The sequence below is a fragment of the Thunnus albacares genome, chromosome 22, assembly GCF_914725855.1.
Source record: "Thunnus albacares chromosome 22, fThuAlb1.1, whole genome shotgun sequence".
NCBI lineage: Eukaryota > Metazoa > Chordata > Actinopteri > Scombriformes > Scombridae > Thunnus > Thunnus albacares.
In genome coordinates this window covers 14,981,040-15,003,601 of record NC_058127.1, presented here as the reverse complement: position 1 = coordinate 15,003,601, position 22,562 = coordinate 14,981,040, and the positions used below count along the sequence as shown (strand labels likewise).

At 41.1% G+C, this 22,562-nt stretch overlaps 2 protein-coding genes across 3 annotated transcripts; one reads left to right on the top strand and one right to left on the bottom strand.

The window, feature by feature from the left end:
• The first annotated feature begins 10,805 nt into the window (after nucleotides 1-10,805).
• LOC122973649 (claudin domain-containing protein 1-like) lies at nucleotides 10,806-15,698 on the top strand. The gene is made up of 4 exons (XM_044341341.1): nucleotides 10,806-11,609; nucleotides 13,386-13,493; nucleotides 13,727-13,864; nucleotides 14,929-15,698. Exons 1-4 carry the CDS (start codon nucleotides 11,318-11,320, stop codon nucleotides 15,147-15,149), a joined length of 759 nt encoding a protein of 252 aa, XP_044197276.1. The 5' UTR covers nucleotides 10,806-11,317; the 3' UTR covers nucleotides 15,150-15,698.
• A 50-nt stretch (nucleotides 15,699-15,748) lies between these two features.
• On the bottom strand, nucleotides 15,749-22,423 carry LOC122974523 (N-acyl-aromatic-L-amino acid amidohydrolase (carboxylate-forming) B-like). 2 transcript variants are annotated; one of them, XM_044342558.1, is made up of 8 exons: nucleotides 21,910-22,423; nucleotides 21,570-21,653; nucleotides 21,134-21,386; nucleotides 20,837-21,032; nucleotides 20,637-20,730; nucleotides 20,456-20,563; nucleotides 20,222-20,334; nucleotides 15,749-18,219 (listed from the first exon to the last, which is right to left on the bottom strand). In XM_044342558.1, exons 3-8 carry the CDS (start codon nucleotides 21,373-21,375, stop codon nucleotides 17,965-17,967), a joined length of 1,008 nt encoding a protein of 335 aa, XP_044198493.1. In that variant the 5' UTR covers nucleotides 21,376-21,386; nucleotides 21,570-21,653; nucleotides 21,910-22,423; the 3' UTR covers nucleotides 15,749-17,964. The 2 variants fall into 2 exon arrangements, with proteins under 2 accessions (XP_044198493.1, XP_044198492.1); XM_044342557.1 differs by lacking the exon at nucleotides 21,570-21,653 and having other exon boundaries at nucleotides 21,694-22,423.
• Nucleotides 22,424-22,562: the final 139 nt, after the last annotated feature.

Here is a 22,562-nt window from a genome sequence, read left to right as displayed (position 1 = left end):
TCATCAACTACAACTGCAGGGTCTACCACAACTGAAAGTTCAACTACAACTGAAGGATCATCAACAACAGCTGGTGGGTCTACTACAACTGGAAGGTCAACTACAACTGAGGAATCAACAACAACAGCTGCTGGGTCTACCACAACTGGAAGTTCAACTACAACTGAAGGATTAACAACAACAACTGCAGGGTCTACCACAACTGAAAGTTCAACTACAACTGAAGGATCAACAACAACAGCTGGTGGGTCTACTACAACTGGAAGTTCAACTACAACTGAAGGATTAACAACAACAACTGCAGGGTCTACCACAACTGAAAGTACAACTACAACTGAAGGATCAACAACAACAGCTGGTGGGTCTACCACAACTGGAAGGTCAACTACAACTGAGGCACCAACAACAACAGCTGCTGGGTCTACCACAACTGGAAGTTCAACTACAACTGAGGGATCAACAACAACAGCTGGTGGGTCTACCACAACTGGACGTTCAACTACAACTGAGGGGTCAGCAACTACAACTGCAGGGTCTATCACAACTGGAAGTTCAACTACAACTGAGGAATCAACAACAACAGCTGCTGGGTCTACCACAACTGGAAGTTCAACTACAACTGAGGGGTCAGCAACTACAACTGCAGGGTCTATCACAACTGCAAGTTCAACTACAACTGAGGCATCAACAACAACAACTGCAGGGTCTACCACAACTGAAAGTACAACTACAACTGAGGGATTGACAACAACAGCTGGTGGTTCTACCACAACTGAAGCGCCAACTACGACTGAGGGATCATCAACTACAACTGCAGGGTCTACCACAACTGAAAGTTCAACTACAACTGAGGCATCAACAACAACAGCTGCTGGGTCTACCACAACTGAAAGTTCAACTACAACTGAAGGATCAACAACAACAGCTGGTGGGTCTACCACAACTGGAAGGTCAACTACAACTGAGGGATCAACAACAACAGCTACTGGGTCTACCACAACTGGAAGTACAACTACAACTGAGGGATCAACAACAACAGCTGGTGGGTCTACCACAACTGGAAGGTCAACTACAACTGAGGCACCAACAACAACAGCTGCTGGGTCTACCACAACTGGAAGTTCAACTACAACTGAGGGATCAACAACAACAGCTGGTGGGTCTACCACAACTGGAAGTTCAACTACAACTGAGGAATCAACAACAACAGCTGCTGGGTCTACCACAACTGAAAGTACAACTACAACTGAGGGATTGACAACAACAGCTGGTGGTTCTACCACAACTGAAGCGCCAACTACGACTGAGGGATCATCAACTACAACTGCTGCAGGGTCTACCACAACTGAAAGTTCAACTACAACTGAGGGATCAACAACTACAACTGCAGGGTCTACCACTAACGGAGGTTCAACTACAACTGAGGGATCAACAGCTACAACTGCAGGGTCTACCACAACTGGAAGTTCAACAACAACTGAGGGATCAACAACTACAACTGTAGGGTCTACCACAACTGGAAGTTCAACTACAACTGAAAGATCAACAACAACAGCTGGTGGGTCTACCACAACTGGAAGTTCAACTACAACCGAGGCATCAACAACAACAACTGCAGGGTCTACCACAACTGAAAGTACAACAACAACTGAGGCATCAACAACAACAGCTGGTGGGTCTACCACAACTGGAAGTTCAACTACAACTGAGGGATTGACAACAACAGCTGGTGGTTCTACCACAACTGAAGCGCCAACTACGACTGAGGGATCATCAACTACAACTGCAGGGTCTACCACAACTGAAAGTTCAACTACAACTGAAGGATCATCAACAACAGCTGGTGGGTCTACTACAACTGGAAGGTCAACTACAACTGAGGAATCAACAACAACAGCTGCTGGGTCTACCACAACTGGAAGTTCAACTACAACTGAAGGATTAACAACAACAACTGCAGGGTCTACCACAACTGAAAGTTCAACTACAACTGAAGGATCAACAACAACAGCTGGTGGGTCTACTACAACTGGAAGTTCAATTACAACTGAAGGATTAACAACAACAACTGCAGGGTCTACCACAACTGAAAGTACAACTACAACTGAAGGATCAACAACAACAGCTGGTGGGTCTACCACAACTCGAAGGTCAACTACAACTGAGGCACCAACAACAACAGCTACTGGGTCTACCACAACTGGAAGTACAACTACAACTGAGGGATCAACAACAACAGCTGGTGGGTCTAGCACAACTGGAAGGTCAACTACAACTGAGGCACCAACAACAACAGCTGCTGGGTCTACCACAACTGGACGTTCAACTACAACTGAGGGATCAACAACAACAGCTGGTGGGTCTACCACAACTGGAAGTTCAACTACAACTGAGGGGTCAGCAACTACAACTGCAGGGTCTATCACAACTGGAAGTTCAACTACAACTGAGGAATCAACAACAACAGCTGGTGGGTCTACCACAACTGGAAGTTCAACTACAACTGAGGGATCAACAACTACAACTGTAGGGTCTACCACTAACGGAGGTTCAACTACAACCGAGGGATCAACAGCTACAACTGCAGGGTCGACCACAACTGGAAGTTCAACAACAACTGAAAGATCAACAACAACAGCTGGTGGGTCTACCACAACTGGAAGTTCAACTACAACTGAAAGATCAACAACAACAGCTGGTGGGTCTACCACAACTGGAAGTTCAACTACAACTGAGGCATCAACAACAACAACTGGACGGTCAACTACAACTGAGGGATCAACAACTACAACTGAAGGATCAACAACCACAGCTGGTGTGTCTACCACAACTGGAAGGTCAACTACAACTGAGGCACCAACAACAACAGCTCGTGGGTCCACCACAACTGGAAGTTCAACTACAACTGAGGGATCAACAACTACAGCTGGTGGGTCTACCACAACTGCAAGTTCAACTACAACCGAGGCATCAACAACAACTGCAGGGTCTACCACAACTGAAAGTACAACTACAACTGAGGCATCAACAACAACAGATGCTGGGTCTACCACAACTGGAAGTTCAACTACAACTGAGGGATTGACAAAAACAGCTGGTGGTTCAACCACAACTGAAGCGCCAACTACGACTGAGGGATCATCAACTACAACTGCAGGGTCTACCACAACTGAAAGTTCAACTACAACTGAAGGATTAACAACAACAACTGCAGGGTCTACCACAACTGAAAGTTCAACTACAACTGAAGGATCAACAACAACAGCTGGTGGGTCTACCACAACTGGAAGTTCAACTACAACTGAGGCATCAACAACAACAGCTGCTGGGTCTACCACAACTGGACGTTCAACTACAACTGAGGGATCAACAACTACAGCTGGTTGGTCTACCACAACTGAGGCATCAACAACAACAATTACTACTGGGTCTACTACAACTGGAAGGTCAACTACAACTGAGGAATCAACAACAACAGCTGGTGGTTCTACCACAACTGGAAGTTCAACTACAACTGAAGGATTAACAACAACAACTGCAGGGTCTACCACAACTGAAAGTTCAACTACAACTGAAGGATCAACAACAACAGCTGGTGGGTCTACTACAACTGGAAGTTCAATTACAACTGAAGGATTAACAACAACAACTGCAGGGTCTACCACAACTGAAAGTACAACTACAACTGAAGGATCAACAACAACAGCTGGTGGGTCTACCACAACTCGAAGGTCAACTACAACTGAGGCACCAACAACAACAGCTACTGGGTCTACCACAACTGGAAGTACAACTACAACTGAGGCATCAACAACAACAGCTGCTGGGTCTACCACAACTGGACGTTCAACTACAACTGAGGCACCAACAACAACAGCTGCTGGGTCTACCACAACTGGACGTTCAACTACAACTGAGGGATCAACAACAACAGCTGGTGGGTCTACCACAACTGGAAGTTCAACTACAACTGAGGGGTCAGCAACTACAACTGCAGGGTCTATCACAACTGGAAGTTCAACTACAACTGAGGAATCAACAACAACAGCTGGTGGGTCTACCACAACTGGAAGTTCAACTACAACTGAGGGATCAACAACTACAACTGTAGGGTCTACCACTAACGGAGGTTCAACTACAACCGAGGGATCAACAGCTACAACTGCAGGGTCGACCACAACTGGAAGTTCAACAACAACTGAAAGATCAACAACAACAGCTGGTGGGTCTACCACAACTGGAAGTTCAACTACAACTGAAAGATCAACAACAACAGCTGGTGGGTCTACCACAACTGGAAGTTCAACTACAACTGAGGCATCAACAACAACAACTGGACGGTCAACTACAACTGAGGGATCAACAACTACAACTGAAGGATCAACAACCACAGCTGGTGTGTCTACCACAACTGGAAGGTCAACTACAACTGAGGCACCAACAACAACAGCTCGTGGGTCCACCACAACTGGAAGTTCAACTACAACTGAGGGATCAACAACTACAGCTGGTGGGTCTACCACAACTGCAAGTTCAACTACAACCGAGGCATCAACAACAACTGCAGGGTCTACCACAACTGAAAGTACAACTACAACTGAGGCATCAACAACAACAGATGCTGGGTCTACCACAACTGGAAGTTCAACTACAACTGAGGGATTGACAAAAACAGCTGGTGGTTCAACCACAACTGAAGCGCCAACTACGACTGAGGGATCATCAACTACAACTGCAGGGTCTACCACAACTGAAAGTTCAACTACAACTGAAGGATTAACAACAACAACTGCAGGGTCTACCACAACTGAAAGTTCAACTACAACTGAAGGATCAACAACAACAGCTGGTGGGTCTACCACAACTGGAAGTTCAACTACAACTGAGGCATCAACAACAACAGCTGCTGGGTCTACCACAACTGGACGTTCAACTACAACTGAGGGATCAACAACTACAGCTGGTTGGTCTACCACAACTGAGGCATCAACAACAACAATTACTACTGGGTCTACCACAACTGAAAGTACAACTACAACTGAGGGATTGACAACAACAGCTGGTGGTTCTACCACAACTGAAGCTCCAACTACGACTGAGGGATCATCAACTACAACTGCAGGGTCTACCACAACTGAAAGTTCAACTACAACTGAAGGATTAACAACAACAACTGCAGGGTCTACCACAACTGAAAGTTCAACTACAACTGAAGGATCAACAACAACAGCTGGTGGGTCTACCACAACTGGAAGTTCAACTACAACTGAGGCATCAACAACAACAGCTGCTGGGTCTACCACAACTGGACGTTCAACTACAACTGAAGGATCAACAACAACAGCTGGTGGGTCTACCACAACTGGAAGTTCAACTACAACTGAGGCATCAACAACAACAGCTGCTGGGTCTACCACAACTGGACGTTCAACTACAACTGAGGGATCAACAACTACAGCTGGTTGGTCTACCACAACTGAAAGTTCAACTACAACTGAGGGATCAACAACAACAGCTGCTGGGTCTACCACAACTGGACGTTCAACTACAACTGAAGGATTAAGAACAACAACTGCAGGGTCTACCACAACTGAAAGTTCAACTACAACTGAGGGATCAACAACAATAGCTGGTGGGTCTACCACAACTGGAAGTTCAACTACAACTGAGGCATCGACAACAACAGCTGCTGGGTCTACCACAACTGGAAGTTCAACTACAACTGAGGGATTGACAACAACAGCTGGTGGTTCTACCACAACTGAAGCGCCAACTACGACTGAGGGATCATCAACTACAACTGCAGGGTCTACCACAACTGAAAGTTCAACTACAACTGAGGGATTAACAACAACAACTGCAGGGTCTACCACAACTGAAAGTTCAACTACAACTGAAGGATCAACAACAACAGCTGCTGGGTCTACCATAACTGGAAGGTCAACTACAACTGAGGCACCAACAACAACAGCTGCTGGGTCTACCACAACTGGACGTTCAACTACAACTGAGGGATCAACAACAACAGCTGGTTCGTCTACCACAACTGAGGCACCAACAACAACAATTGCAGGGTCTACCACAACTGAAAGTACAACTACAACTGAGGGATTGACAACAACAGCTGGTGGTTCTACCACAACTGAAGCTCCAACTACGACTGAGGGATCATCAACTACAACTGCAGGGTCTACCACAACTGAAAGTTCAACTACAACTGAAGGATTAACAACAACAACTGCAGGGTCTACCACAACTGAAAGTTCAACTACAACTGAAGGATCAACAACAACAGCTGGTGGGTCTACCACAACTGGAAGGTCAACTACAACTGAGGCACCAACAACAACAGCTGCTGGGTCTACCACAACTGGACGTTCAACTACAACTGAGGGATCAACAACAACAGCTGGTTGGTCTACCACAACTGAGGCATCAACAACAACAATTGCAGGGTCTACCACAACTGAAAGTACAACTACAACTGAGGGATTGACAACAACAGCTGGTGGTTCTACCACAACTGAAGCTCCAACTACGACTGAGGGATCATCAACTACAACTGCAGGGTCTACCACAACTGAAAGTTCAACTACAACTGAAGGATCAACAACAACAGCTGGTGGGTCTACCACAACTGGAAGATCAACTACAACTGAGGAACCAACAACAACAGCTGCTGGGTCTACCACAACTGGAAGTTCAACTACAACTGAAGGATTAACAACAACAACTGCAGGGTCTACCACAACTGAAAGTTCAACTACAACTGAGGGATCAACAACAACAGCTGGTGGGTCTACCACAACTGGAAGGTCAACTACAACTGAGGCACCAACAACAGCCGCTGGGTCTACCACAACTGGAAGTTCATCTACAACTGAGGGATCAACAGCTACAACTTCAGGGTCTACCACAACTGGAAGTTCAACTACAACTGAGGGGTCAGCAACTACAACTGCAGGGTCTATCACAACTGGAAGTTCAACTACAACTGAGGAATCAACAACAACAGCTGGTGGATCTACCACAGCTGGAAGTACACCTACAACTGAGGGATCAACAACAACAGCTGATGGGTCTACCACAACTGGAAGTTCAACTACAACTGAGGGATCAACAACTACAACTGCAAGGTCTACCACAACTGGAAGCCAAACTACAACTAAACGATCAACAACAACAGCTGGTTGGTCTACCACAACTGGAAGTTCAACTACAACTGAGGGATCATCAACAACAGCTGGTGAGTCTACCACTACCACAACATAGACCTTACATTTGCATCCACATGTATTCTTAGTCACACTCAGATTGCAAATATTTTGTTAAGTGCAGCTTCAAATGTCACAGTCTTAAACATTGTCATTACATCTATTTCTGTGGATGGCACATGTAAACAATCGTGGGAGCTAATTAATCAAAAATTTAAAATATTACTTTTTGTTTAAACAATGTCTCCTTTTCTTTTCTCAAAATTTACAGAAGTTTCAAGTGGAGTAAGCCACAAGATCAATTTCATCACTGCATCCTGCCTGGCACTGCTGTCATGGCTACTGTCAAGTCAGCAAGAATGTCTGTACTGAGGTCCAATTGAAACCCCTTTAAAAAAAACACTGGTGTTTGCCTTGACCTTATTTCCCCTAACATAACCCTTTCTATTAATACTATGGGCCAGGTACATGTATGTGTATGTTCATATGTGTTTATCTTTAATTAGCATGTATTGTGTTTTCTCTGTCATGTTTGTGGTTGTTTTTTTTTACCATGGAATTACTATCGAGGGCAGTTCTGGGTATGAGTTTTCTTTTCTTTGTATATTTACATTGAGTCATTGTTTTTTATTCTGTTTCAGGCTCTTTTTGTGTGTACTGGATGTCTCTCTGTTGCATGTGTTATCTTTGTTAACTGACGTAGGTAATTCATGGGAAATTAAATGTTACAGCTGAAGGGAAGTAATAAATCATATCTGTTGGACAGATAGATTTGATTCCCAGTTGCACAGAGAGTTTTTGATATATTGATTTGGAATAATGATACTGTATATTGTAGCTGAATACCAATGTTTATCAACATTTTTCTATATGTGAATGTGCTGTGAATGAGCTGATCTGCTGCTGAACATTGTTAACTGTTTGATGTACTCAACACAGCTACGTCTTATACTGTCTAAAGCTGGGTATAACCGAAATATCCTGTCACCCCAGAAATAATTTATAAACTTATTTATTTATATAATTTATTTATATAATTTATTTATAGTTATTTTATTTGTTTCTCTTGTCTCTTTCATTCCTGTTCCCTGAGTGGAGTTCCCAATAGGCTTGGTGATCTATAATCTTGTTCCCATTACATCTAATGTTCCATTAGATTTCTGAGGATCTCGATTGTTATATGGCTTGGGAAGAAGTTCCAGATATCAAATTCAAAGTTGGGATGACCTCCCTCCTAACATGAAATATACAAAGTCTGAATGACATCCTGTATGAATATCCAATCACTTATTTATATGTATTTATATTATTATACGTATGTATATTTGCTTTTTTGTGGAGCTGCTCAGGATTGTGAAGTTAGTCTTATTTAACAGCAAGATAGATTATTTTGTGATTTGTATAACCAAACATTATTCAAAATTCTGTAATGTGAACCTTTCTGTTGTCTCCAAATGCATGTAAATAAATTTTCTATTTTATCAAGTAAAATAGTGTGTGATTTGTTATAATTAAATTACACAATAGTGTCTTACTATCAGCTGTTCTCAGCCTTTGTTGTTGGTGTCAGTGAATCAGATTTGTTCAGGAAGAGAGGACATATTTTACGTTGGCTATGAGATTCCTATTTATTCATGTACCATCAAAACAGCCTGAGAGATACAGTACACTGTTCTTAAATAACCTTGTGTAGTGTAAGCACCAGCATCAGTACAAGATTCAAACATTGTCAGTGTATTTTCCATTAATGCCCACACAAAAAAGTAAATCTAACTACGAGAAATCTCACTAGAAACTTTCAGTTCACTCATTAAATGAGTGAGAAAGTTCTCCAGTCAGTCTTTTTTTAGTAGATAAAGATGCCATTTTTTTCACTTGGTGGAAAAAGCAGCAAAGAACGCTGCAATAATCGATAAAGAAATTAAGAAAAAATTAAGAAAATAAAGCTGCAGATGAATTTCACAAAATCACCCCTCCCTATGCTTGTAAGCTAGCTGAAAAGCTGAGTTCTGTGTAGCAAGACCCATTTTTTGTCTTTATGGTTGTCAATGATAGAAGGCAAAACTGCTACACCTTTTAGTGAAAGAACAATTTGGGCCTGAATTATGTGACAGGCTGCATCTTGCATCTGCAGCAGCTACTCTTGTCTAAGGAACAGCAACCTCAAATTAAATTGCAACTGGCCCATATCTCATCAAATATTTAGCCCAAAATATATCACAAAAAAAATCAATCAGCTAAAACTGCAGCTGTGATGAAAACCAACATCAACAAGAAGGCTACATCTATTTTTATCTAATGATATATCATCATGACTCAACAAAAGTGGCACAGATTTATTTTACAGCACTGACTTAAATGGAGTCCATGTAATGTTCATTGTACAGTGGACACTGTGGCTATCAATTATGGGATAATGGTTCATGCTAAACATAGTAATAATAAAGATTAATACGTTTCATTATAGAGCACCTTTCAAGATACTCAAAGACACTTTACACAAAAAGTTAAAAGGATCCTAAACTGCAAAAAACACACTAAAAACACAAGGTAGCAGTATTTTTTGCAGCAATAGTATAAATAAAGACTAACTCATGATGCTTATTTGTAGCTCGTTTGTTTGCAAATGTTAGCTAACATTAGCCACCTAAGCTATTGGTCATACCAGACCAAATAATGATGCAGGAAAATCGCTGAAGCCACCATTGTGAACACTTATTCTGTCCATATTTTTTCTGAGAATGAGGGACTTGAGAATGAGCAACCAGGGTGCAGTCAGAAAATAACACATAATGGGTATTTAATTTGCTGATTCCAGTGTTTTTAGATTCAATATATGTTGTTTTGAATATTTTCATGCCAACGGAATAAAAAAGTAGATTAATGATTCACTATTTCCCCACCAGAACTTCATTTAGACCTTTGTGTATTTAGCATAATTGATCATTTAATACATAAACTATGAAAAATACAAATAATATGTGTACTGAGGGACCTATAGGACTTATAACCTCAGCATTTCTAAAATCCTGGCTGCTTCTGATGTCTTAAACTGATCAAGGGGGCTGTTTTATTGCTTATTTCTAAACTTTTTGGGAAATTAATTTTTTTCCAAGAACGACTGCTTTACTCTGCTGGCCAAACAATGTCATGAAAACAGTGACCCTGCTGGTTGTCTCCTGTGATTCATGTTTATCGAGGTCTGGAATGAATAATAGGATAATAGTCTTTATTTGTTTTAAATGCCCTTAATTTAAATGTTACAGATAGGTTTAAAAAGCACATCTAGTAATCTAGAGTTGAAACAATTAGTTTATTACGTCAGCAGAAAATTAATCATCAACCATTTTTGATATCAATTAGTCATTTTTTAAGGAAAAATGACTGCTGGATTAGATGTCTTTTGCAGGCTTTATTCGTTTCGTTCTTCATTTTAGAAAACAGGTTGCCTAATTTTAATAATTTCTCTGCCAGGATTTTATTTAATCATCTGCTGCTAGATTGCCCATCTTGCCTCCCAAAATGCTCTGTGTTGTGTGTCTTTTGCTCTACAAAGAGACTGGCTGAGAAAAGGTTATTTTTATATCTGCTGATCAGCGGAACCGGAAGAGGAAAACGCATGGATTAGTGTGTTTACAACTCAAATCATCCTGGGTGCGCTCGGCATCACCCTACCGTCCAAAAACAGACCCATACAATTTGTATTAGCAGGCTGGTGCTGCCAACGACATAACGCATCTTACAATATAGGCCAGTTTTTTGGCTTCTTTCTTTGCTGAGGACTGTTATTGCTCTGTGATATCAGCCGCAGTATCCGGTCACCCACCATCTGTGGAAGTGGGACAAGGGAACAGATGGCGCATCCAAGCCGGGCTGCAGGGCTGCTGACTGTTAGGACAGCACTGGAGATGAGTATCAATCATTAAAACAAAAGGCTGTCGTTGGCTGTTGCACGGTATCTTTTTGCAGATTTAAGGATGATAGAGTGACTTGGAGAGGAGTGGGAGACAGGAAGCATCGCAGATCGACTAAATTGGATGCGCGGCGATTCGGCCACCGGCATCAACTTAATCCCTTTTGACGTGTCTCTGGGTCGGTGAACAATGGTTGACAACCGCTACGCCACAGCTCTGGTCATCGCCTGTGTGCTGAGCATACTGGCCACCGTGTATCTGTCGGTGGCCATCGGGACGCAGCACTGGTACCAGTACAGCAGCCCCACCGTGCGCGGAGAGGCCAACGTGTCTGAGCTGCGCTCCCTGTATGAGGAGTTCATGGACGGAGAGTTTGATGAGAAAACCTACAGTGACACCTTGTTCCGTCTCAACGGGACTGTGGGCCTCTGGTGGCGATGTGTACTCGTTCCTGCCAACACTCACTGGTACAAAGAGCCAGGTATGTTTCCGTAACTGACCTCACCCCTATGACACCATACCTGACGCTTCTTTAGACAGGTGAGTCTCTCTATAGTCTCCAACTATAGAGATGCTATCTCATTATGAGCCCCACCTTGCTTCAGGTAAATGCCATCAGGCAGGTGTGGCTCATTCCCCAACAAGAAGGCGTTAAGCCACCTTGGATTATGGATGGTGTTATCCCTAGTTTGTGTCTTTCATGGATTATCATTAAATTCTAGCCACAGAGCTAAGCATTCGATTTTCTGATAAATAAATACCCAGCTATCTTTGGGAAAAGACTGTTTAACAAAATGTACAGCTGTTATGAAGGTATTGGTGGTGGAGGTGGTAAGCCACCCAGATCCTGATCTGTCTCATAATCAGTTTAGTTAGCAATACACTTAATATAATTACTTTTGAGGATAATGTTATATTGTACCAAACTGAATTCATATTTTAATGGTATTAACAGACACATTGACTACAAAACACTGCAGAAGTTTACTTATTTCACACAGAACATAAACATATTAGTATCAGTGTAAGTCAATTCATATCCTTTTAAAACATTCATTTTCCAGCTATAACATTAATGGAGTGATTAATGCCATTTAAGGAATATAATGATGTGTTTTGGCTCAAGTGATATGTAACATTTCAGCTGGCAGCAGAAATTTTATAAAAACTGCTACTTGGTGCGACCATGTTTCCTATGTATGGCGCTATTGGAGTGAAATTTGAAAAAAAAAAAACAATTTTAGTATCAACAAAAATGATCATGGAAATAATCTTTTGTTGGATACTGGTAAAAATGTCATTGCTGAATATAGGCAGGTTTGGAGGTAGAAAATACAAAGAAGAATCTAAGAAAGGAGAAAATCTATGAAAAAAAGTTTATTAATGTTTATATGACTTGTAGTAATGACAATGACAATGACAAAGTAATGTAGTTATACATGCTTATACACTGGTGCTTTACGGAAATATATTATACATATTACTCTTGCTGAGTCATACAAATACTTAAGAATTTGGCTTGACAGCAGACTATCATTCAAGATTCATATTCAACATTTGACTCATAAATTAAAAATCAAATTAGGCCTCTTGTATAGAATCAAAGGCTGTCTGTCATCTTTCATCTGTTAAACTATTGTGCAGTCGACCTTCATGTCTGTCCTTGACTATGGAGATATTCTGTATTGTCATGCTGCCCCATCAACACTTCAGCAGTTAAACCCTGCGTGTCATAGTGCCATTATGCTTTATCACAAATAGCATCATCATTGTTCTTTGTATCACACGGCTGGATGGACTTCCTTACAGTCAAGAAGAAAAAAAACATGTCGTGTTATTCATCCATAAATACATGAAACTTTGAAGTTTGAGCATTTGAAGCTTCCAAACTATCTCACATCTCTTCTCTCATTTAAATCTAGTAACTACAACACACGATCCAGTAACTACTGAACCATAGATATCCCTCATGATTGCACTAATGTTGGCAGAACTGGTTTCAGGTACTAGGCGCCTTTTAAATGGAATGAACCACAAACTGCCCTCAAACTTGAGTCTATCATTCCTCTTGGAGATTTTAAAGCTTTATTATCTGATTTTTTAATTATTCTTCTAACTGTGTTATTTCTGTCTGCTGATTGTGTTCTTGTCTTAAGAATGTTTCTTGTTCTCAGGTCTCTCTTGGAAAACAGATCTTAATCTCAGTGACACTGCCTGATCAAATAAAGACTAAATAAAAAAATAAAACTTCTTTCAGATGCCAAGATGTTGCTGGAGTGTCGAAGCTTCACTCTACCTCAGCAGTTCACTCCTAAGTATAAAGAACCAGGAAACCACAACAGTGGAGAGGACATGCTGCGCACCTGTAAGTTCAATCTCAACCAATTCAATCCTTTTTGAATGATGCCAGTCCCATAAAGCTGCAAAAAATTCATCCCCTTCTCAGCGTAGTGCATTAATTATGACCAATATGTCATGTTAAATAATACATTGCACCCAATCAGGACGCCGTCTTCCGTCATGCACAAGAAGGTCAGTTACTGTGATGCCTCCTGATTCGTTCCCGCTTCCTGTGTCTATGTGTATATGTATGTATAGACCTGTGGAGGTGCCAGTTCCTGCTGCCACTGGTGTCTCTGGGCCTGGTGGTGTTGGCAGGCCTGACTGGGTTCTGTGCCTGCCTCTGCCGAAGTCTTGCACCCACACTTGGCATAGGTGTCCTTCACCTGCTGGCTGGTAAGACCTGTTTAGCTGCACAAGGCTGCTTGCTGAAAACTGACCAATTTCACTTTATGCAAGAAATTAGTGTTGAGCAGTTAACAAAGGGGTATTAAAAGCTTGTGGAAATAAAAGTTTGCTTTGACCTACATCTGAAAACTCAGTTGCAGTTGTGTCATTGTGGTTTAAGCCATGCAATTGGTGTTGAAGTCAAACAAACAAAAAAACAACCCTTCATCCATGGGTCGGTGCACATTAGCTAAAAGAACAAACAGTTCCTCATTCCTAAAGGATTCTTTAGTTAAAAGTTAAAAGTTAAAGTCAGCTGGCTGCAACATGTTATGACACATGGTATGACAGATCATACTTTTCGATGTGCTCAGAGGACAGGCGTGTGTTGTAATTTAAAGTCTTCCCAAGTCGTTCTTTACATTTTCTCTCTTTCAAATCCAATAGTTTTCTATTAATGGATTAAATGTGTACTGCAAAAGGGGTCATTCATAATGATAAAGCAAAAAAGAATTATTACCCAACCCTGTACTTCTTCTTAGCTCTCTGCAGTTTTAGTGTCTTTCAGCTCATTTTTTTGGCTTTACAGCCCACAACTTAACTGTTATGGCTCACTCTCACTGCTCTTATCATCCTTGCTTTCAGCCACAGCAGACAAAAACACTCTTTTCTTTACCTACCCAGAACCAAATATGCAGAGGAGGCATAGTGTGAGCAGCATGTTAGCAGAGCAGCACGTTAGCAAAGCAGCAGCAGCAGCCAATGCTCCATCTGTGTGTCTACACAGGAGGCGTTCAGGCACAATATTGAGTGTAGGTCACCAGAGCTTTGGAAGCGCTTAGAGCCCAATAGATAATCATTGCAGTCATGTGTGGAAAGCAGAGGAAAACAGACTTGAAGCTTAAAAATACGACAGTGGTCATATTTACGCATGTATAGTAGTAGCGCTGCATAAATGATCACACAAGGATGAGTGAGTATTTGTTGACATGTCAAAAAATATGCATACGAAATTTAAAGTACAAAAAATTCAGCTAGAAAATGTTTACGCCCCCTCATCTTGTGTCCTGTAGGTCTCTGCTCCTTAGCCACAGTTTGCTGCTACCTGGCAGGAATGGACCTGCTCCACCGGGTGTCGATGCTGCCCGACAAGGTGGATGGCTCCCTGGGCTGGTCCCTCTATTTGGCCCTCATTTCCTCACCGCTCCACATGATGGCCGCCGCGCTGCTAGTGTGGGCGGCACGCAGCCACAGTCAGAACTACTACCGTATGACCGCCTACCGGGTGGCGTAGACTTGAGATCCAGCTCTGGATCTCTGCCCTGTTTAAATTCAAACTCCGCTCTGACACCAAGTGGCATTTTATAATGATCTCAGAGGAACGGGATGTGGGTTAATCTGTGCGTTTTTCCCTCTGATGGATTAAAGTGCATGTACACCATAGTAGTGACCCTATCTGCTGCATTAAAAGATTTGATTTTTATCTCTCTAGGGGTCATAGAACTGGTTTGAAAAAGGTCAACCAGAGAGATGTGTCAACTTAACCATATGTTTCAGTTTAGAATAACTTGACACTAAGCTGAAAAGCATCAGCTGTGTCCCAGTTTCATACTACACACTAATTAAATCAAGGCTTTGAATATGCGGTGCCTTCACACTTGAAGAGAAGGTACATTAAAGGATAATTCCAGTTCATTACAACTCAAGTCCTATTTTTACAGTTTTGGCCATAATTTCTCTCGGTTATAGTAACATCGTACTCATAAAGTTAACTGCTGAGATCTGGGGGAAAAAAGAAGTCCGACAAGGCTGTTTTCACATTCAACTGATGAAAGGGGAAAGTTTCTCTGTGCTCATTGAAAAATCTCAGTTTAAGGTGTATGTACAATCGGGATTTGTGACATCACAACTTGCTTGTAGCCAATCGTGGTCCAGTACGCAACTTACACAAGTGTGATGTGGAAATTTGAAACCTTAAGTGCACATATACTGACTTTAGGGATGAGGAAGAAGGAATAGATGTGTGTATAAAAGTTTTTAACTAGTTAATTGATTTTTGTGTGTGTGTGGAAAGACCATTTCAGACATACGTTATTATTGAAAGCAGCTTATTATTATTGTATGTCCCTCAACATTTCTGGAGGAATCTTTAATGGTAAAAGTTTTCAGAGAGTAAAAACTCTCTTGGTTTTCAGACTCCCTGCTTCAACATTGACCTACCAGTTGGTCTAGTTCTGTGTGTACATTGTTCACAGTACAATGCTATCATAATAAAAATACCCTTTCCTATTTTTAAACATTTTGAGGTGACAAAGATCAACAACAGGGATTGAAACATCTGTTTATAGATATGTGGTTTGGAATTTTATCTCTCCCTTGTTATCATAACCAGAAGAAATGGTGGCCAGATGAATGAAAATAACACAAAAGTTGTAATAAATCAGATTTATGCTAAGTATACACCTAAGTTTACTTGATTTCTGAATATGGTGTCAAGCCAAATTAAGTCTATTTTTATTAATATAGCTCAATACCACAAATTTGCCTCAGGGGGCTTTAAATATGTCTTCTTTTATCCCACAGTACTATACAAAAAAGAAATGGAGGAGCTACTAAGGCTCCAAATATTTGATTCAGTTGTGCACACTTGGAAAACAAAAAATGAAATGCTAAAAATATTTAACATGTCTTTAAGTTTAGCTGGCAGTTGTCTTCTAAAGACACTAATTGATTGGACGTGCGTCAATTGGTGTGCTTGGTGCTGGTTGAAATTTTTTCTGACCTTGACATGCCGTCACAACCCGCCCATAGTTGGGTGTGGTGACGTACACTGTTGCACCTGAAAAAATACCAGACAAGTCCAGGTGCAGGGGACACCCTGAGCACACAAAAACCTTTTACGCAACCATAAGGTATTTATTATGACAGAGGTTTTCCGTTGTGTGTAGTCTTTTACATCAACGGTTTTAAAATAATGGGAACAATGAAGAGTACAGCGAGAGAGACAATGACCAATATGAGTCTGTCGTTACAAAAGATTTACATTCCTGTTCACATTTTTTTTAAACTTAAGTGACATTTATTTATTTCTGACAGTTGTTGAGGTCAGACTGTGTTCATGTTTATAATTTTTGTACCCAATGCATTGTTTTGTTTATTTAAGCATATTTTTAAATGATTTTGTAGGCTTTTGTAGAAAACATGAAAAAGTCCTTATTTATTCAACATAGTCCTTTACCATTTTGTGTTTTGTTGACCTCACATGCTCATATAATTTTAATTTCGTACAAGTTTCCACTTCCTTATATGAATTCAGTTGTGTTTAGTGTCATTAATTTGATTTGTATTTGTTCCTTGATGTTTTTTTTTTTATTATTAATTCCTATTTGTTATCATCATTCTGGGAAAAAATATACAATCAAATGAACTGACAGAATAGGATTTAAGGGAGATCATTTTTCCCTGTTAGGCATTATGAATGTACTTTAAAGGCCATATTGTTATAAGCTACTGTATTCCTTTGCACTTAAATTATTTCTGAACATATCCTAAATATTGCAGTAGTGGTCAGTAGTGAATTTATATTTTTTGACAATCGAAATGTCCCAGTTCTTGAATCAATTTTGAAAAAAAGCCCTATTCTTACCCAAAGAACCATGCTATATGTCTCCGTAAATATATAAATCGCCAACACTCACAAGGTTTCATAAAACTTGAGAATGCCTGTGATATCATGCACCGTGTGTGGTCTGAAAGGTCTCATGATAAATCAGATTGTATTTTACATATTCAGCCTTCAAATATACAAGAAATGGTTCTGTCTTTGAATCCACTAAATGTCACAATATCGCTCTATGACTGTGCTTTTGTGAATCTACCGTGAATGTGTCGTACATTCTCCAGTTGAGAGCTGAAATGGTTAATTGTCCACTTAAATATCGTGTGTGAGTGTACGCCAACTTAAACACATGCATTTGTGCGTGTTTCCCCAAGCAACTGCTGTCATTTCAATAAAAGCTTTTTAAAAATTTATTTCATAGTCACATCAGTCTGTATCGCCTGTATCACGTGGACTCACACTATCAAACACTGTCCATATCGGGTGTTTCTCAGTCCTCTTCTTCTTCTTCTGATGCAAATCCCTGTTCGTTAGCTTGTTGTTGCTCCTGCTCTGTCTGCACCCGGACCGCAGGGATCATCACACACCTCTTTCTTGCCAGGGAGAGAGCGATGCCCTTCTCGTAATAAGCACATTCATTGATGAAGAAGGGATAAAGAGGTTCGCGGCCTTTATACCTCAGCGTTTCACCTGAGAAAGTCTGAAACAGAGGGTCTTCAGGGTGGAGCAGGCAGAAGTCTCGGTCCTGTGAGGAAAGGCAGACAGTTATGGTTAATTGCTAAAATGACTGCTAAATTATTACATTCAAAAGTTTTTAAAAGAAGTATTTTGACATTTTGGGAGATGGCTTATTCATTTTGTGGTTGAGATACCAACTAAAGAAGAGGATCAACAAAACTTGATTAGCTAAATTTAGCATAAAAACTAGAAGCAGGAGGAAACAGGAAACAGGCAGCTAGCGTGGCTCTGTCCAAATTGCCATCTTTACATTTCAAGTTTTGCACAGATTGAATAAGATAAAATTGATTAATGACCTTTACAGTTGTTTGTATGGACATTTCTTAACCTTTGGACACAGCCGAGCTAGCTGTTTCCTAAGCTAACGCTAATCTCTTCCTGGCTCTAGTGCCATACCTAATGCACAGACATGATAGTATCAATCATTTCATGTAAGTCTCAGCAAGAAAGGGAATAAATTTACTTTCTAAAATGTTGAACAATGAATTTCACAGTTGTGCTGTTTGTTTCATCACTTGTGTTTTCACCAGAAATGGTCCTAAAAAAAAGGTCAAACAACACAATTTGCTTTTTGGTTCAAAGGCACAATAATTTATTTTGGGGTTTGAGTTTGTCCCGCAGAAAAGCGTTTTGTAAGAGTTTTAAAGAGTTATGTCCTTCAAAATGTAGTCAGATTATGACTTTGAAAACATTTCAGGTTTTTAAGGTGAATCACTTGCACATCCGCTGAGTTTATGTTAAAAAATGACCGTGATTTCATTCACTAAGAACATTAAAAGGGTGTTGCAGTGAGTTTGTAAGGTGTGTCGCTGTGCTGTACTGTGGAGAAAATGAGTGTTGCCAAACACCACAAACACACAACCTTAAAAAATGACCAAAGATCTCTATCAGCACTCGTGACGGTTTCAACAATCACATGCTTGTTATTCATGTAAAGGCCTGCATTCATGCCATTCATGGACAGTGACAAAGCACTATTATCATGTACTATTATCTTACTCCCCAAACTTGAGCTACCTGTTTATAATTCTATTTTGTACTTGTATTTTTTCATCCCATTTACTTCCTGCAGTGTGATAGCCCCTTTATATAGTTGCATCACAGTTACATAGTTTCGTTTCAGTTGTACAGTTTTCCACATAGTAATGTACTGTAGACACACCTGTCTCCATTGTTTATTCATTGTTTGTCATTTGTACCATAGTAACAAAATATGTTGTGCCATCATCCGCACTTCAAAACGCCCTTTATTTTTTTTCTTCCAATTTTTACTTTTATTTCATTCTTTTTCAGAATAAGTATATTTTATTTTAATATGTATGTAGTATATTATTCTATGTTTACATAAATTTACTATTTTATACCTGAGCATGATGGGCACAATATGCTCAGTACGGTATAAAATGGGATGTCCTTTAGGATGAATAAAGTCTTTTTTTTATCACATCTTATAACAGGCTTGTATCTCAGGCTGGTGTAAATACACAACCTGGATACAAAAGAAAAAGAATTCATGACTAAAAGTTTCCAACATCCGGCGGAGTTTCTATTTGAAGACATTTACTGGATGCTACTGTGTTAATTACACTACATTTGTAATTGTAAGAAAAACATATTGTGGATGTCACGCAGCTTTATGACGTACGAAGCCATTTTACAAGACGAGGCCTCACCCTTTAACATAAACACTAACGGTTTTATATGCCAGGATGACTGCCACTACAAACACACAAAGCACACGTTTCACAGCAGGTGTGTTCACATGCTAGATATTAACAATGCCCTTTTTCTTTTTTTCTTAGGACAAAAGGTCTAGCTTCTTCTTTGTTCAGGTCATTATGTAATTGACGCTGTTCTGCTCTTCACTGTCAGGTATTTTGTTATTTTATCCACTCCCTGGTTAATTCAAGCTCAAATTATAAGACTTAAATGAAGGTAGCATTTAAATCTGACAATGGACAACTTCTTTAATTACATCTCTGAAGCCACAAATCTGTTTGAGACTGTACCTGGAGTTGAGGATGAATTGCTGCTGTGATGTGTCGAGTCTCTTTGTCTCTCGGATAGTCGATGTGTTTAACCATGGTGAACACCTCCACGCATCCTCCTTCAAAAGTAGCACCTGAACAAGCAAAAAAAAAAAAAACAGCTTAAAAACAAGAGCAAGTTTGCAAGATTTGAACCACTTTGAAGCTGTTTTGCAGGGCAGAAATACTCAATTGGTAACCTGTGTTTAATTGTACCTGAGTTGAATGAACGGATCCAATCGAGCATGTGTTGGACGCCGAGTTTCATGGCTGTGTAGACGTTTGACCTGACCACACCGTGGGCCTGAGGGCCGATCTCAATGGCTGCAGAAAATGTATTTTAGATGACAAATATCACAGATGATCCAGTATGTTCTAATAAAAGTGTAAAACTTACCAAATCCATGTTTCCCCACTGAATCTAGGGAATATGATTCTTTATGGGAGACGTCAAAATGGATGTACCTAACTGGTGTATCTGGCATCTGCCTCTGAAAATGAGATGTCAGACTTAACTTTAGTTTTCTAGCATTACCCGTCCCGAAAATGCAGGGTGAATTGAGTTTACTTGAGTGTGTAGGGACTGCTTGCACTTGCCTGCAGGTATCTGAATATGTGCAGGCAGATCCAGTCACTGTCAGAGTACGCAATGAGGCACAGGCCCATGTTGGCAGTGGTGTTGTGGAGGTCGCAAACAAAATCCACTGCCTCAGGACTCCCTTTGGGACCCAGCATGGCGTTCAGTTCTCGGGACCTGATCATCTCGTAGGGGGCCATGTCTGATTCGGGACCGCTGAGGAGACAGAGATACAATCTGACACTATCACACCTTATCGTCATCGGAAGTGTCACCATGAGCTCCATCACCTCACCTCTTCATCATTGCTGCCTTACTTGAGGATGGCGTGGGTGAAGCAGCGGTTCAGGTCGGTGTCGATGTATCTGCGGCACTGCAGCATGGCCCGCGGGTTCGACAGCACCATCATCACTGTCATAGGCTCTTCCTCCTCCCTCTTCTGCTGCGCCTTCAGCAGCTCTCTCACCAAGTACACCCCGGACAGCTCGTTGCCATGGGTACCGCCGCACACAGCGACCCGGGTCAACTTTGGCAGACACACCACCTCCTCTACCTCCATCTGACTGTGAGCTGGCAGAGGAAAAAGTGCAAGAAAAGTGTATGCAGCTGATTTATGTAATTTTTCAGTCCTATATTATATCATGCATCCAGTTTGAAGAGATCACATGCACAGATTGGTTTGCATTTTCTCTATTAATACACCATCTGTATCTCTTTTCATTCAGTATGCATCCATGTCAAATGATGTCAAACCAAATTTGATTTCCCTCTTGTTTCACTCAGTGGGAGGTATCAGTTTCTCCAGTGCTGATGTCACCGGGTACATTGTAGACAACACTGCAACACAAAGCAGAGATATTGATTTAGGAAATCTTACCTCGCTTTTCTGGCTTGCTGAAAACTGTCAGGGCAGTTCCGGCTTTAAAACCTAGACGTGTACTGTCTGTACTCAAGCAGCACTGAGATTAAAAGTCTGTTTAAAGTCTTTTAACTGAAGTGGAAAGCTCTTGAGGTATAACACGGTGAATTTAAAGCTCCGCATTAACAAATAAGAGAATAAATGAATGACAAGGCATCACACTGTACATCTTACCCAGTCTACCCTGGCTGTTACCTTTCCTCTTCCCTCTCCCCCTGCCGTTTACCCTCTTCCACCCTCTCCCAGGCTTTCATGCAGTTTTCACTGATTCAGCATTCCCATCCCTCCCTCTGTACAGGCTGTGGCTGCCTGTACACTGTTATGCAAACTCCCACCGTCCCTCTAACTCCTCTTGTCCACCGCACTGTACTACACTGTATCATAGGCAGGGTGTGTCCTGAGTGTGATGTGGTGCGTGGGCTGCTTCCATGGGTTGCTTCCTTTAGTCCTAACAGCTGTCAGGTCAGCCGAACCGTAAGCCCCTCCCCAACTTTCCCCAACTCCCTGTTTCTCTCTGCCCCATGTATAGGATGGTAGGTTCCAGTCTGCCTTTCAGAAAATTGGCTAAAAATAAATCTGCTGGCATGACACAGCAGAAGAGGCGCCTGTGATGTGTACAGTGGAAGAAACGGCTCTTCTCACAGTGCAAATAACAAGAGAACCAGCCGGTGTTTTAAAGAGAACACAGAATTAGGCTTAAGGATTAAATACATGGAGGTTAACTCTTAAATTAGTGTTTTACGGGATTAGAGAGATAAGATACCTTTATTTACTCAGGGGAAATGCATTCTTGTGAACGGGTAGGGTATCCCATATTTCAAAGTCTT